This window comes from Astyanax mexicanus, chromosome 5 (assembly GCF_023375975.1).
Source record: "Astyanax mexicanus isolate ESR-SI-001 chromosome 5, AstMex3_surface, whole genome shotgun sequence".
Lineage (NCBI taxonomy): Eukaryota > Metazoa > Chordata > Actinopteri > Characiformes > Acestrorhamphidae > Astyanax > Astyanax mexicanus.
This window is the reverse complement of record NC_064412.1, coordinates 49,174,934-49,193,004: the sequence shown is the minus strand read 5'-3', so window position 1 is coordinate 49,193,004 and position 18,071 is coordinate 49,174,934. Positions and strand designations below refer to the sequence as shown.

The following is an 18,071-nucleotide window of genomic DNA, read 5'->3' as shown; positions in this document are numbered from 1 at the left end:
ACAATCGTCAGCTATATCCAATGATCGCACTGATTTAAAATATCCCTCAGCCAATCAGAATTCAGAGGGGAATGACCTGTTGCCCAATGCAGGACAAACGCCTTTATGAGACTCTCAGCCAATAGGGGACGAGATCTGCCCGCCACCGTCCAATCAGAGAGCGGCAGTGTGTGCGTCTCTCTGCAGCCGCAGTCGAGGAGCTGGAGAAACACAGCAGGACGGCGAGAGGAAAGGTAAAAGCTGTTTAAACTTTAAAAACCGTATTATTTGTTTATTATTTAATGCGTTTAAAGTGATTTGAGCTGAGTTTAGATCTTTAACAGCGTAGTTTATGATCGCTGATTGAAATCTCGCGTGTTTTTGTGGAGGAGCTCGAGCCCGTAACTTTGTGGTGCAGAGCTGGGAAACACATTAAAACTAATTATCATAAGAACGATGCAGTTCAGAGATTATAATAGAAAAACTGGATTAATGTGTTTGTGGAGGAGAGAATATAGCTTTAGGATGGGAATTATTTGCTTAAAATAATTGTTTATGTGGTTCGTGTCCAATTCTTTTAGTTTTCTCTTGCTTTGTGTTTGTGTGTGTGTTTGTGTGTGTGTGTGTGTGTGTGTGTGTGTGTGTGTGTGTGTGTGTGTGTGTGTGTGTAAAGTAAATCAGATTTGTGTTCTGAATAGGGGTATTGGTTTGGTGAAGTTTCCTCACAGTAAGGCTAGTCAGTGGTTTTGTCTCCACTAGCCGTATAACTATGCAGTATATGTTATTTGTACATATTTAACTATTATTTATTTATTTATTTATTTAATTAATAGTTTTATTATTTAACCTTTAATTTAACCAGGCCAGTCATTAAGAATGTATTCTTATTTGCAATAATAGTGTCTAGTGTCTAAATGTTTATGGACACATTATTTCTAATGAATGCATGTTAGCACCTATTGCTGACACATATGTGCAAATTCACTCACACATACAGTATCTCACAAAAGTGAGTACACCTCCCACATTTTTGGTAACTATTTTTATTATATCTTTTAATGGAACACAGCTAAAGATGACACTTTGATACAATGTAAAGTAGTCAGTGTACTGAGTACTAGGGGTGGGCAATATTATATCGTGACACAGAAATATCATGACATTAAAAATCCATATCGTGATAATAGGGCTGTTCTGTCTTAAAAGTAGTCTATTATTTACTGTGAAGCTTTAGGTTTATTTATTGTATAATTGTTTTAGTTTGCAGTTTATATGCATGCACTAAATATTCTGCAGTATTTTTTGCTGCATTATATTATTTTATGCTATATTATTTACGTTGCCACATTATGATTATACTGTTATACTATTATACTATATTCCTAAAATAAATGAATTATTTTAGTTTTCCTATATCGCCAAGTATATCGCTATCGCAAAAACACTTTGAAATATTGTGATATTATCTTAGAGCCATATCGCCCACCCCTATTGTACAATAGAGTAAATTTTCAGTGCCCTCAAAATACCTCACCACACTGTCTAAATTAATGTCTACCACATTAATGTCTAAACAGCTGGAACCAATAGTGGGTACACCCCTAAATGAAAATGAACCGAAGTGAATATTGTGCACAAAATGTGAATATTTTGTGTGGCCACTGTTATTTTCCAGCACTGCCTTAACACTCTTTGTCATGGAGTTCACTAGAGCTTCACATGTTGCCACTGAAATCCTTTTCCACTTTAAAATCCATTAAAAATCACAAAGATTGTGGACTTAAAGACATTGTGCTCCTCTGCCTTCCATATGAGGATGCCCCACAGATGCTCAATAGGGTTTAGGTCTGGAGACATGAGATACTGTAGCTTGTTTGGGCCATGTAAAGAAGAAGTAGGCCTGTCATCATATTTATTTTATCGATTTATGATTTATCAAACAAACATACATGTACATGACCCCAAAAAATGTGAACGTATAAATGAATTTTACCAACATTTTAAACCAATCTTGCAATAACGGATACATCAGAAAAGATGTATTAGAAACAGAACACCATGCCTAATGCCAGGTAGGCCTGCCACAATAATTATATTATCGATATATTGTGCAGTATATGAACATAACCTCAAACTATTTTTACATGTTTATTTATGTTGGGTATTTAACCATTTATTTGTATACATATTATAGAATATTCTCTTTACAATTAATAAACAATCATTTCTGAGACCATAATCCTATCTCTGGATAGGATGAGCTGGGTTGTTGGGAATGGGGTGCAGTGGAGGTCATTAAGCATCCTGACCTCATGTATGCTTACCTCATTGCTCAAGGCAATCAAATCCTCACAACTATGATGCCTCAAATCTAGAATTAAGCCTTCCCTCGACAATTACTCCAACAAAAGCAGGATAAACTCAACTCTATTTAATACTCTTTTTAAGAATATTGGGAGCAGATGGGTCATTACGTTTATCCATTTAATGTACATTTTCTATAGAGATCCCAACTGATCAGATACTGATGGTTCTGTTTCCTTTTATTCTCTGCACACATGCAGACCATCACCCTGGTGTTTACATCTCAGTTTAAACACACAAAATATTCCACTATACAGTGCTGATTTGAAAGTATAAAGAACTGTAGTGCAGTAAACTCAGAGCGATGTGGTGGATTATGTTCTATTCTCGACGCAGCTCTAATGATTTCCATCACAGCATATTTGTGGTGAGCGTTTGGCACTCTGCTGCCTACCCCAAACTCAGCTCCTCAAACCCATCAGCTCCAACACAACACACTGTACAGACTGCAGAACCGGGACTGAGCTCAGTATACAGACCTGTGGGACTTCATACGCTGATGTGGCTCAGGCTTTAGGCTGAGGTGTGTTAATGGAATCATCATAATACTGTACTACATGCAGCAAACCCATACTGATCTGAATAGCAATAAAAGTCCAGAAGCTTTAAATCTTTAAATACTTTCGGACATATTTATTGTATGCCATAAAATGACCAAGAAAAAATTGTTTTTATGTATATCAGTTTCAGTAGAACTACTGTTTTATTTAACATGTTAATTTAAAAAAGAAAATTTAAAGGTCAGACCACCAGTTGGGGTGTGCTATATTGCACCATATGCAATATTATCACCAACATTTAAAAAATATATTGTTATTGCAAAATTTCCCTAAAATATTGTGATATTATTTATATATTATTTTCATATTGACCATCAGAGTACAATATTATTACTAAAAATTCTAAATTACTAAAATTCACACTGTTCTTATTCTTATCCCTTTAAATATCTAATACAGGCTAGTAAGATAAAAAATAATAATAATTATTGTTTTGTTTGCAAATAGTTGGTTGAAGGTTAAAATGCAAGGTATATAAATTATATAAAGTTACTGATTTCTAAAGTAATACCAAGGTGTCTAGTTTCTCTAAGTTATAAATATGTATATATACAATATTTTACATCAAACAATTATGTTTTCTTTAAAAAGCAAGACATACAAAATACAGTTAGGCTATTTAATATATACTCTGTCAACAACAACAAAAAAATAAATAATGAAATCACCAAGTGATTCATTTTGTTCAGTTTCACCAGTTTCATGAGAAATGTCAACACCACGCCCATCATGCAGTCTCCAAAAAAATTACCTGCTCCATTCACACATGAGCTCACTCAGACATTACCCAGACTGGGTTTGTACTGGGTTTGTTGTTTTGGATAATTTACTCAGTACAGAAGATTGTTAAAGCTGTCTAGCTGCATATGAACAAATTGTAACCATGGTGATTTTGAACACCAGCTAGAAACACTGGTGTTAGTTGACAAGTTTCAAAAATATCTTTGATAAGAAAATTTAAGCTACTGAAAGCCAGCATGCATTTATCTGTGTGTGTAATTTTACTGCTTTATTCTTCTTTATAGCTTAGCTGTGTAATTTAAATGTAGCAAAACTTAAAGACTATAGTTTAAAAAAAATCTTGCTTAAATGCTTAAGACTTTACAATTTTTTTTTGGAGGGCTCAAGTTTCCACTGTTTGTAATAAAAAAAAATAATGTCTACAGTCATGTTTTATTACCTAATATGGAAACGAGTGAGGATTAGAGATGGCTTATATTAGGGCTGGTTAATTAATAAAAAATGAATTGATATTCAGATTGTCAAACAAAATGTGCAATTAAAATGACTGATGTATTTGTTTTTTGTTTGTTTTTTTTTTATTCTGTTGCTGTATGATCATGTACACTCTGAGAGATGGAAACATCTGTCTGAATCGGTGCGTTCTAGTATAAGGAAGTGTTCTCCTGGTGTACTTTCACTACACCTGAAAGGCTCAGGCTGATAATAGAGTACAGTACAGTTTGTTTTGGGGGCGGATCATTTCTCTCCAGTGCGTCACCTGGTCTGATAGATGACTTTTCAGCAGAGCTTGAGCTGAAAAACTGCTGGCTGATGTCAGGCCTTTATTAACCAAGCTGCTGTACTAAAATAGCCTGCTGCAGTGAAGAGTAAACTATGTAGATAGAATGCAGCGTTTTCATCCCTAACATATAAAACATTAGCAAAATTAAGCCTAAATATATATATAAATATATCAATCACACTATAAACCAACAATCACTGTCCATTTATTGAGCCCCACTTCTTATAAACTACACTGTGTAGTTCAATAATTACAGATAGTAGTCCTGTATCTGTTTCTCTACATACTTTGATTATTATCCTCCTTTCCTACTCAGACCATCACTAATCAGATATTATTATTTGGATGATGGATCATTATTCTCAGCACTGCAGTGATTAACACTGATTAGCATGGTGGTGGTGTATAAGGTGTTAGTGTGTGTTGTGCTCATGGTATGAGTACATAGAAATAGGTTTAGAGCAGTGCTGCTGGAGTTTTTAAACCCCTCATTGTCACTGCTGGACTGAGAATAGTCCACCAACAGTATCCTGTGGGCCATGTCCTAATGAAGGACTGGAGGATGACCTATCACAAATTGTGCAGCAACAGATTCAGATCTTCAGTCTCTGACTTTACTTTATCTACAAGCTGGAGCAGCTTTAGGTGGGAGTGTGTAATAGAGTGGGAGTGTAATAGGACGGTGAGAGATTAAACACAGTGTTTAAAAACACCAGCAGCACTGCTGTATCTGATCCACTCACTGTACCAGCACAACACACACTAACACCTCATACACCACCACCATGATAATCAGTGCTAATCACCTTTTTTCTAGCCTTGTGACTTCTTAGACATCTCAAGACCAGGACAGAGACAGAAATCGGGCATAAAAGTGCAATACTTCGTCCATGATAATGATATCACAAAACTGTGATTCTGCAATGTTCAAAATATTGCAAGACAAATAGCTATGATAGTTCAAAGCATTTGTTTAATTATGGATTTATTGGTGTCAGTTTAACAGATTTTAACAACCAGTATTCTTCACCGCTGATTATAGCGCCGCCATATTGAGTAATGAAGTAGTAACTTTAGTATGTATAATTAGGGGAAGAGTCATATGGAATATACAGTGCTTATATTTCAATGAAAATATTGATAAAAAATATATATATTATCACAATATCAATATTTTGTCATACCCCTAGTAATGAATATGCAATGTATTGCTTTGTTTGTTTTTTTTTTTTTTTACAGTTACAATGCACTTTTGTCCAAAGTGACTAACAGGGTTATTCCTGTTACAGAGGCGGACCAATGTAGTGTTAGGAGTTTTGCCCAAGGACTCTTATTGGTGTAGGACAGCATAGTCACCTAGACCGGGAATTGAACCCCAGTCTCACACATGATGTGGTAGTGCACTAGCAGGTAGTGGTGTTGTCCACTGCTCCACACCAACTACGTAGATCTATAAACAGATCATATAAATTCTCTTTTATTCTTGTCACAGGACGGCTCATATGTGTATGAGATAACAGCAGGGTGGGCTGCGGCGTGAGCAGCGATGGGCGAGATTGAGGGGACGTATCGGACGCTGCAGACGCCGGGCACCCGCCTGGGCTCGCAGTTCAATGCGGGCATCAGCACCCTGGAGCCAGGGCAGAGCCTCAGCACGGCTATGGGTTCCGGGGGCAAAGGTCACTGCAAGGGCCTGCAGATCCGCGTCCAGGGCCTGGACGATGCTCAGGAGTTCTTCGATCTGGAGGTGAGTGTCCTGGATTCAGTTCTGTCTTCGACTTCAGCCACAGCCATGGCTGGTGGGGGTGTGGTCTGTGTGGTCCGCTTTGATGTGATTACGTGATTCAGATATGTATATATCTTCGATTGGTTGCATGTTTCCATGGTTTCTGTATGGAAACATTTCGGCACTGTTCTTACATCACAGTTATACAAATACACAAGTAACACCCAATAAACCACAGCAACAACTTGACGTCCACTTGAGAGACCATAGCGACTACCAGCCTGGTGATCACTATATACCACCATAGGAATGGCATAAACCATCATAAAACTTTGAAATCCCCTTGTAACAGTAGAACACCCATTTAGCAAACACTTAAAAAACCTAATAGCAACAACCTGCGATACCATATCAACTATAGATATTTCTAGCAATTGGGATGCACTGATTCACTTCAGGAAACAACTTTTTTATGTATCTGATACAGATGTAGAGATTTATTGCATATTGGTTAATACCCAATACCAAGACAATACAGTTGTTGGACTTTTATTCTGAAATTTGAGGTCTGGGAACTTGAAGTTTGATAAATGTAGGGTAAAATGTGTCTGCCCTAGAGGAAGGTTAATCTTTTGTCTGTTTTTTATGGATGATCTGTTGTTTTTGGGTTTTTTATGAGGTACATTCAGTCAGATTAGAAGCTGAATATGCTAAAGCACAGGAAGACAAAACAAATATACAAGATATATGCAGCATATTATGCTAGTAAATAACAGATCTGTTTGTTTTTAGTCATTTCACTAACTAAGAAAGCTTAAAACACTGGGGTGTAGCTGCTGGCACAGTGCGGGCATTGGGTTTATTGTATGGTTTGGTCTTATTAAATTGGACTAATTAACCAAAGCCGATCCAGCTAATTTTGTTAATGTAAGAGTTGAGATCTGATCCTAATATTGGGTCAATTAATCCCTACCTAGGACCAACAAGCAACAACATGGGAACCATAATAGATACGATTGAAATTAGCTAGCAACATACAGGAGTTGGCCAATGAAACTGCAACACCTTTCATTTTAGTGTGGGAGGTTTCATGACTAAATTGGAGCAGCCTGGTGGCCAAGCTTCATTAATTGCAAATTGCACCAGTAAGAGCAGAGTGTGAAGGTTCAATTAGCAGGGTAAGTTTTGCTCAAAATATTGCAATGCACACAACATTATGTGTGACATACCAGAGTTCAAAAGAGGACAAATTGTTGGTGCACGTCTTGCTGGCGCATCTGTGACCAAGACAGCAAGTCTTTGTGATGTATTAAGAGCCACGGTATCCAGGGTAATGTCGGCATACCACCAAGAAGGACGAACCACATCCAACAGGATTAACTGTGGACGCTGTAAGAGGAAGCTGTCTGAAAGGGATGTTCGGGTGCTAACCCGGAGTGTATCCAAAAAAACATAAAACCTTGGCTGCTCAAATCACGGCAGAATTCAATGTGCACCTTAATTCTCCTGTTTCCACCAGAACTGTCTCTCGGGACAATAAATCATTGTGGTCTAAAATCAGGTGTTTCACCTGGAATACCATAACAACCATGAACCAACCGCCTAGCTAGTTACCATTAAAATTGTTTCCTTGAGAAAATGTATTTTTTTAATGTATTAATACTACTTTCTTTATTAGAAGCACTCCCTTAAATTGCTTAAATTGAATGTATCAGAATTTTTTTGTTGTTTTTGTTTTGTGACCTTTTTCAGTTCTGTATTATTATTTTAACCCTAAAAAATAATCACGTGATACAGCATTTTTATTATTTTCTTAATGGCAGTAACATTAAATCATAAAAGACTCCACATGTTGCCAGTTTATACCCAGACTATGCTCAAAACTGGAGTTTGTATTGTTGGGAATGGAGTTTCCTTATCCATGAAGAAGTAAACAGATGTCCTCTGTATCTGTCAAGTGTAGAAATGATAGATGCTCCTCTTCCTCTGGTGCACTGGTTTGCGTGGCGGGTGACAGCTGCCACATGGCTTTGGTCTTCAAATCCCTTCTTCTTTAAGGTCTTTTTAAACTCGTGCCCCAGCCTCACACTCTGAGTCTCTGAGCCCTGGCCTGGTGAGGCGTGGCTGTGTGCCACATGGATCCTTTAGCTGCCATGCTCAGTGTGGGAGAGTAGCCTACTTCAGCTGCCAACTGGGGGAACACTGTGGAAAAATGACTCTGGGTAAAGCAGGAGAGGGAAATAATTTCTAAACACTTCTAAGGGCAGTAGTTTAGGGCATTAGGACCGGGACAGTGCACAGTGTTGCGAGTAGCCATGTGTGATAGTGATAGTCAGAAAAATGACTTGTCAGAAATGGGACTGTAGAATGAATCATATTTTATACAGCTCTGGAAAAATTAAGATACCACTTCAGTTTCTAAATTAATCTATCTGATTTTGCTATTTATAGTTATGTTTGAGTAAAATGAACATTGTTGTTTTATTTTGTAAACTACAAACGTTTGTCCCAAATTCCAAATAAAATTATTGTGGTTTAGAGCATGAGAAATGGCTGAAATAACAAAAAAGATGCAGAGCTTTCAGACCTCAAATAATGCAAATAAAACAAGTTTTTATGCATCTTGGCATGTTCTCCTCCACCAGTCTTACACACTGCTTTTGGATAACTTTGCCACTCCTGGTGCAAAAATTCAAGCAGTTCAGCTTGGTTTGTGATCATCTTCCTCTTCATTATATTCCAGAGGTTTTAATTTGGTAAAATCAAAGAAACTCCTCATTGCTATGTGGTCTTATTGTTTTTTCCAGAGCTGTATGTGATTTCAGTTTTCAAGACAAACACATAAAAAGAGCTGTAATAATATTGGGAATAACCGCAATCTCACAAACTTAAAGTGCATTACCTGCATGCAGAACCAGATGTGAAATAATGAGGCTGGAGGTAGAGCGAGGCAAAGCTTGGTCATATATCCATATCGTAAACACCAGTGTCAGAAATAGGTTTTGCACACTTTTTTGTTCAGCTTTACTGCCAAAACTCTGAAGATAATAATGCTACAAAGTTATGCTAACAGTTAGCGTGGTGCTAACTGCCTTGTAAGCTTATCATGGTTATTGGGAAATCCTTAATTAATTAATGTGTGTGCATGCTTTTTATTGATAAGAGAATGCTGTTAGTTGTTTTTTTATTTTAAAGCTTTACTTGCATTACTTGCTATGCAGATATAGATGGGAAGCACTGATCCACAGATTCAGGTAAGGTTAACAATAGCAGTGTGGAGAATAGTTTTACTGCTACTGATGCGTTTTACAGTTACTAGTACAATTGAACAGACAGACTGTGTCAAAATCTTATAACTTTGGCACTTTTTTTTCCTCATGAATAAAATGGCCTATTTTTTTTTTTTTTTATCTGATATTACAAAACTACAACTTTAAATATGCCGGTATTTGTCAAAACATTAGCATTAACATTTTTAGCAACTCAACAGACATTTCAATTATTTGGTCTTTTCACTTATTTCGTTTTTTTTTTTTTTAAACCATTTCTAGCCTAATAATTTTAGTTATTCTGCAAAATATTCTGTGCATCTCTCACTATTTAAAAATGAAGGAACTGTATCAAAATAAAAGATGCTATACAACCACAGCAGCAACACAAAACATTCAAAGCTGACACATCTCTCATTGCTCTCTCTTTTTTCCCCTATGCAGAGCCAAAAATGATCTCTTCCTCTGATCCATGACTCAAAAACAATGGATCAATAGAACAATAACAGTGATTCATTAAATAACTGCTAGTAGTTATATTAGCTGCTATGCTCTGGTCTAGAAGTAAAGAAAACTACAGTAATTCTGTTGAGCATCTGTCATAAAAGCAGCAGTTTCTAACTTTAGGATTGTGATTTAGTGTACAGTGAGTGGTCATATAGCTTTTAAAGCAGCCAGGAACTTTAAAAGTTCCTTCAGGTCAAATAGGAAAGAATTACAGGGACCTCTTCCAAGCTAAGCAAAGTGCTTCACATGAAACCAGGCAGTTTAATTATAGCTAATTTACTGGGCTGTTAAATGTGTGTAGGTAATCCTTCACTGCGGGAAAGTGAGTGTGTTCCTGGTTTAGGTGGGACGGGGGAGTGAGGATTTTCACACAGTGTGAAGATCACACTCAAGTGCCAACGAGGAGACCTGCTCCTTATCTTCTTCCAAAGACCAAACAGAAGAGTTGTTCCCTTTTTGCAGATACACCATATGGGAAAAAGTATTGGGACACTTCATGACACGTTCATGAGATTTTATGGTTGTCTTGGTTCTCTTCTAAGGTTTCTTCCTCTTAATGTAAGAGAGTTTTCCTCGTCACTGTCGTCACCAAAATAGTTGGCATCACTGTGGTGCTGCTCATAAGAGGCGTGGACCTGTTTTTTTTTCTGTAAAGCTGCTTTGTGACAACTTCTGTTGTAAAAAGCGCTATATAAATAAAATTGAATTGAATGAGATTTTATGGAATCACACACTAGACCCATAGACATTAGTGTGAAGACAGTCCCCCTTTGCAGTTTTAACATTAACTACAATTATTTATCAATTTGTACAATTTATTTACTTTTCTTCACTGTACTTCTCAGCTCACAACCCAGGAGTGCTCACACAATTTAAGAGGTGTTATCTTGTGAGTAAGGCTAAACACTGGCCAGCATGTTTATGGTAAGGCTAGGTGGATTTAAGAGAGTTGTAGTGAGGTCTAATAGTGGGTGCAGATGGATGGGATGTTCCACGTTTTAAGCTACCGTAGAAGCCTAATATTACCACCCACAGTGGACAGTGCAGTGGGGGTAATGATGGTGCCTGGCATCTGGCTAGAATTGTCCATGTGAACAGAGATCTACTCTGGCAGAAATTCAGAATCCACATCATAAAACCCCACCCACATATCCCACAGCTTAGTGCAGCATTCTGTAGCTTCTGTTAGACATGGCAAAAGTCCTAGGATGGGATAAAAATTCCAGTCCCAACACTTTTGGCATGTCTGTGTATTTGGTTCTTCGCTCAGACTCTCAGTGAAGGCTCAACAGCTATAAGAAGGCTTTGTAATAGTTTAGTCCCTGCAAATTCAACACAAATGAGAAACTCGTGCAAATAGTGTGTGTGTTGCTTTGCCAGCCTGGTGTCACGTTTTTGACATCTGTTTCCAAGATGGTGCTGGATTTTGGAGTTTAGCAGCTGTGGGGAAAACATCTGAAACTGACCCACAAAAGTATTTAAGACTGAAATACCAAAAAATCACAGAGAACAATAGAACTGTTTGTTCCTATTAGTTATGATCATGTCTCACATGTGAAGACTGCAGCGCTTCTTGCTATATGCTTTAGAAATTCCTTATATCATATTTTACAGATTATACGGTGCACTGTATTATATGGCGCACTATCAATAAGGCACATTTTAAGCAACACTAGTAAGGAACAAGGGTGTAGCACACAGAAATCTACACAGATTTCTCTCCTAAAACTGTTTATTTGGGTGAGTAAAGCACTTCCGTTTATTTACAGTAAGAATAGATTTCCAATATTTTTAGCACCACGGTTACTATCAGTGCTAGCCACGGTTAGCAGTGCTTACTGCTAGTAAGTGCTGACTGACAGCTCTACACTAAGGAACCCTGAGTGTTCCGGTAACCCAGGATGCTATCAGGGGTATAGCAGTTTATCCCATGTCGCTTGTTTAAACTTGGTAAACACCCAGACTTCGCCCTCTGAACAGCGAAAGAGCTAGCGCTACAATTAGCAGCTAATGCTGCTGCACCCAGCCTTAGTGCTGGAGAAACTTAACTGAAACTCCTTTATAACACTTTACTACAGAGGAGCATTACTGCTCCTTACAACCTGACTGGTAAAATTCATAGATAAAACGCACTGGATTGTAAGGTGCACTGACGATTTTTGGGAAAATGTAAGAATTTTAAGTGCGCCTCATAGTGCAAAAAACAAAGTAATTTATTAAAAATAAAGATACAACAATATAGTCATTTCAGGCTGATGTTGAGTCTTCACTGGGCAGTAAAGAGAGTTACTCTTTTTAATATCACTGATTTCAAAAGATACAGTGAGCAGGTGTTCCAGTACTTTCGGGACAAAACTGATTCAGAGTTATTTTTTTAGACAGTCTGTAAATAACATCTGTAGTTAGTATCTGATTGGCTGGCAGGCCTGATGTGCAGTGGGCTGTACACACCCCGGCTGCAGCTCTGCAGTGTCCGTCACTGACCCGGAAAACCGCGGGCTTGTTCCCGCCCTCGCTGGAGCGCTGCTTTGGTTAGCCGACTTGTAATTAGCCTTAGCGTCTAAACTTAGCCAGCCTGGAGCGAGGCCTGGTGCAGGGTGTATTTATGGGGCAGGTTTGCCCTCTTCCCTTAGTGCTGCCTGGTCTGGACTGCCATTTGCACTAGTTTAGTCGTTTTTAACTTGCAAATTATTACCTTTCAACTGCAGTGTTTCTGGGGTGTTTCACGAAGGGTCCGTGGGGAAGTTTGTGTCTTATTTGGGAATGTAATTGGGGGTATTTGGGTCTCTCTTCATTACCGAAGTTGCTGTATCTAAGTTTTTTTTTTATTTATGCTCAAAAATGATCCAGTTTGCAACAAACAAAATGTGGTCTGATCTGAACCTCAGGTTTGTGATCTTTTATACCACTATTAAACACTATTAACACAAAGAGAGGAAGCAGTTTTACAAAATGATATACAAATCTTTAGTTATAATTTAGTACTTGGTCATTATTTTTAAAAATACAGTGCTCACTACACTAATGTTATCTACCTATCGAACAGCTAGCTAATCTTGTTGGGCATTTTACACATTTTACACAACATCAGACATACCAAAAAACAGCAAATATTATATATATACAGTGATGCTTTGTGTGTATATATGTCAGGTTCAGGAATATTATTCTTCATGTTCAGGTTGTGACTTTATTCATGTGCAGACACATACATACTAATGTTCTTGGTCTGGAACAAATTAAGGGACATTGGTAAGTGAAAACTGTGCTTTGTGGTCTTTTAAATAACAATATCCTTTAAAAAAAATTATAATAATTTATAAAAAGTTTAATTTAGTTATTTTGGTTAATGTTATGTATTGTTATTTATAAAGTATGGAACAAAAAATGAATGATAAATATCAGCAAAAATAAATATCAGCAGGTGTTGAAGAGAGATAGTATGAGAGTATAAGAGAGAGATAATCAGCTACAATAAGTCTATTGACTGAATCCATTCATAAAGAACAAAAATACCCCTAAGAATGGGAATATCTGAAAAGTGAAATTAAATTAATGATATAATACACAATAAGTTAATTCTATAGGACCTGGTAATAGCTAGAGGTAATACATAATGTTATCAGATTCATTTTTACCATTTAATCAACAATATTTATAGGAGGAGGCCCCTAATGAAAAAGATCTCAACTACTATGACCCATGTGTGTGCAGTGCGGCTGCCTGCTGGCCGTCCCAGCGTGAGACCTCGCTCACAGGGCCAATAGGAAATGATGAGGAAGCGGCTACAACACCCAGACTTCCTGTCCCGTCCACACTCAGGAACAGTGCACACACGCCTCAGTGTATCGTTCATAATGAACAATCAGCCAATCTGTCCATGACTAGCAGGCCGCCCGCTGAGATTTACACCCTGCTAGAAACTGTGTGTGTGTGTGTGTGTGTTTCTGTGTGTTGTGTGGGAATGAAGTCTGTATGCATACGTGACCTAAATCCCGCCCACTGTACGTAGCCATAACAATAATACCGATAGCAGCTGTGGTGCTGTACTTCTGCTGAGACTACTGTTCCATCTAATCTGCCCTGCCATATGCCGTCTCGCAGTCTGAGACACGCCAAGACGTCTACTGGAACTGAACCAAAAGTATTGAGACACCTGCTCATTTATTGTTTCACCTGAAATCAATAATATTAATAATTAAGAGTTTATCCTGCTTTTGTTGGGGTAACTGTCTCTATTGTCCAGAAACAAAAGGCTTTCTACTAGATTTTAGGAACATACAGCATTGTTTTGAGGTTTTAATTGCATCTAGTCATAAGATCTCCCTAGCTAACCCCATCTAAAAGTATTGGACAGAGTGCAATCCTTCATAGCAATGAACACAGCATCATGCCTCATGCAGGCAAAATAACTAATAGGTTTATGTTTGGTTATCTGCTTCAGAGAGTCCTATTCTATTGGCGGTACTTCTTGTCTATAGGGACTAGACATGCTGTCCATGTGCATTTGCACATTAGTGTCAGCAATGGCCCCAAAGTGGTGTCATGGGCTGGGGCGTGAACTTCCCTACTAGCCCACTGCACTCTGCAAAAATAGCAAGCTGATTGGCTGTTTTTCTTGAAAGGCGGAACTTTATCCTTGAACTGGCTCCGTGATTCGCGTCAAGAGATTTTCCATTCACAGCGGACAGCGGCCTGTCTCCTCACTAATAATACACCTGAGCTGAGCGAATCGATTCGGGGCTACTGGAAATTTATTTGGTGGCTAACACTCCGGATACGCAGGCCAGGCGACACCCCTGTGTATTATCATACGTGAACAAACAGCTCTTACAAAAAATTCTGACTAAAAATTATTTTTCGGGGGTGCCGAGTGGTCCAGCGGTCTAATGCGCTGCCACTATGAGCGGGAGGTCGCAGGTTCGAACCCCCGCTCATGCAGCTTTGCCATCAAGCTGCCAGCGCTCAGAGGGAGCAAAATTGGCCCTGCTCCCTCCGGGTGGGTAGATGGCGCTCTCTCCCCATCATGCTTGAAGGTGGCGCCTGGCGGCACGAGGCGTCTGTGAGCGGATGAATCGGAGCCTAGCCGCTTTGCTTTCCTCCGAGCGCGCTAGCTGCTCAGGCAATGATTCATCAGCAGCAGCTCGAAAAAAGGGGTGACTGACTTCACACATGTCGGAGGAGGCGTGTGCTTGTCCGCATCCTTCAAGAGTCGCAGGTGCCACCGGTGAATGGGGACGCACAAAGGGGTGGGACAATTGGATATCCAAATTGGGAGAGAATGGGGAAAAAACAGAAATAAAATTATTATTATTATTTTTTTTTTAAATAATAATAATATTTTCCGGCATCAATTTGACGTCCCCTATAGTGCAGCGCCCCTATGCGTCATACGCTGCATACCTCCTTTTTGCGCCACTGGTCCTCATCTAGTTAGGGATGCATTGTAGATATAGCATGAACTGCATAGATTACATTTGGGGAAAAAAAATTAAAAAAGGATCCATTAGCTCTCTGATCAGCTCTAGACTTTCATTTTTCCCTTTTATCAGTGATCGGTCCCAGCGAGAGGCACCCACTTGAACTGAAGAGGAATTTGAATGGAATGTTATGAATGTGAGTCTGAAGTCGGCTAAGCGCTACGCTAACCCTCTGAAGAATCTGCTGCTGTTACTCTGCAGGGGTTGTAGGCAAAAATAGCGTCCGTTGAAGAGCAGAATACAGGAAGCGGTCAGTTTTTTTGGGGGGGGCCTGGAGATTGCTTCTTATTTTGTCGTTGTTGTTTTTGCCCTAGTGGTCACAACCTCAGTATTGTCTTTATATAGTATTACAGATTTTAGTGCTGCATATGTCTCTGTGCCTACTTTATTATTCTCCGTTCACCCTGTTCTTCAATGATCAGGACCCTACAGGAGTCCAGTGTTATTACTGGACAGAGAAAAGCCTGATGGACTGATGGTGTCTTCTGGGCAGTGTCCTCTGACCACTGAGGAAGGACTAGAGGATGACCAATTACAAACTGTGCAGCAACAGTGGGATGATGTCAGTATGCCTGACCCATCACCAGTGCATTATGGGACATTATTATGGACATTGGGTATTAATAATTAATTGTAACAAGTAAATAAACTTACCTGATAACTTTCCTTAGGAGACCTGCAGTCTGCCAGCTCTCTCATGGGTGATCGAAGGGCCCTCAGCTCACTAGTGAGGAGGGTGCGAGACTTCTGTTCCGTGATAACCTGTGGGAAAAATGGAAATGATATTACTAATTTGTTGTATTGATGCTTACCTGCAAAGTGCACTATTTTGATAAGACATGTGTTAGTGCGTATGTATTAGTCACCCCTAATCATGGTAGCGTTCAGTTGTTTGGTGGGTGAGGCTACAATGGCGTTGCTAGAGGGAGGTAGGGTTTTTAGGCAGCAGGCCAGCCTGAGGATATTGAAGAACTTGGTAAAATGAGGATAATAAAGTATACAGAGAAACAGATACGTGACTACAGTCTGTAATTATTATAGGACTATAAAGTGCTCCTATATGATAAGTGGAGTTGATATGATAAATAAATGTAATAACAAATTGATGGACAGACGTGTCTACTTGGCTCACAGGTATCATTGGACACTAGTCTGCTCACATTAGCTAGGGATACTTGGTGAACAGAGAAACCCTTCTGTTGCCGTAAGTTGCTTTAGGAAAGATCTTCTAAATGCCATTATTTTGAATGTAAGCTGTGTGTAACCACAAGCTCTTTCTGTTTAATTAGCAGTAAATACCTGGTGTATAGTGCATGTGTGAAAGGTGCTATTGTTCAAGGGTAAGGTGGTAATGCTAAAGCTTTATCCTGAAGGCTCTCAGGGGTATGTTGTGAGAGGGGGTGATTTACTGAAGTATTTAAAGTTCCTTGTTTGTTTGCATTAAATCTTATTTAATATCATTTATATTTAATACACTAATAATATTGCCTTTTTTTATCTTTAATGTGCAGCCGTTACCACAACACCCATTTACTTAATGAACTTAAGGAGTTTGTGTTTTTCGCATTATAAGTCGCACCGGATTATAAGGTGCACTATCAATGAACATCTATTTTCTGGTCTATTTCCATACATAAGGCGCACTAGTAAAGATGCCTACATTAAAATGAGCAAGTGCGTCTCCATGTTTCCCTTCTAATGGAGAAGCTGGGGGAAATGCCCAAGTAAGCAAAACTGTGATTCTTAAAAAAAAAAAAAAGTAAAAAATCTTTTAAGTCAAACTAGCACCGGATGTTAATCTACACAGATTTCTCTCCTGAAAAGTTTCTCCAGCATTAAGTGCAGCAGCATTAGCATTAGCCGCCAACCACAGCACTACTGGAACATGAATGCCACTGGTAATCCAGGGTTTTTCATATGTAGCTTGTTTTTAACACGGCAAACACACAGACTACAGTTCGATATACTCACCTCTGAATGGTGGAAGAGCTAGTTCTGCAGTTAGCGGCTAATGCTAATACTGCTGCACCCAGCCTTGGTGCTGGAAAAAAAATCACTAAAAATCTCCCCTTTATAAAGCTGTACTTTGGCTTTACTGCTCCTTAATACCTGACTGGTAGAATTCATGCATAAGGCAAGTTTAAGTGTGCCTTATTATCCAAAAAATACGGTACATGTCCAATTATTTGTGACCCAGATGTGTAAATGCACACACACCGCTTGTCCAGTTCTCATAGGTTAAGAAGTACTGCCAATAGAATAGGTCTCTCTGGAGCAGATCAACATGAAATATGAACATATTGGCATCATGTCTAATGCCAGGGTAATGAGGTCTAGATGGGGTAGAAAGGAATTATAGTATTAAGCATTGAGCTGTGAAGCAGGGGAACGATTGAGCTCCGCCCAATACTTTTGGATGGGATGAGTTTGGGATGAGTTGAGGATGTGATCATTATATCCAACATCCTGACTTCAATAACTAATTATTGAGTTATTGAATTGAATGCAGTCCAATCCTCATAGCAGTCTTCTCTGGACAGTAGAGACAGTTACTCCAACAAAATTAGAATAAACTCTTTAATGCATCTGATTTCAAATGAAGCAATAAATGAATGAGTTTCCCAATAGTTTTGTCCATATAGTGTACCTATAACATTTCTT

At 38.7% G+C, this 18,071-nt stretch overlaps 1 protein-coding gene across 5 annotated transcripts in view; it reads left to right on the top strand.

The window, feature by feature from the left end:
* Positions 1 to 143: 143 nt before the first annotated feature.
* The window catches only part of farp2 (FERM, RhoGEF and pleckstrin domain protein 2), a 92,297-nt gene continuing 74,369 nt past the window's right edge, over positions 144 to 18,071 (top strand). For all 5 annotated transcript variants that reach the window (XM_022675446.2, XM_022675443.2, XM_022675444.2 and 2 more), the window contains exons 1-2: positions 144 to 233; positions 5,921 to 6,175. In XM_022675446.2, the coding sequence (XP_022531167.2) occupies positions 5,975 to 6,175 (201 nt within the window). In that variant the 5' untranslated portion in view covers positions 144 to 233; positions 5,921 to 5,974. The remainder of the gene's footprint in view (positions 234 to 5,920; positions 6,176 to 18,071) is intronic.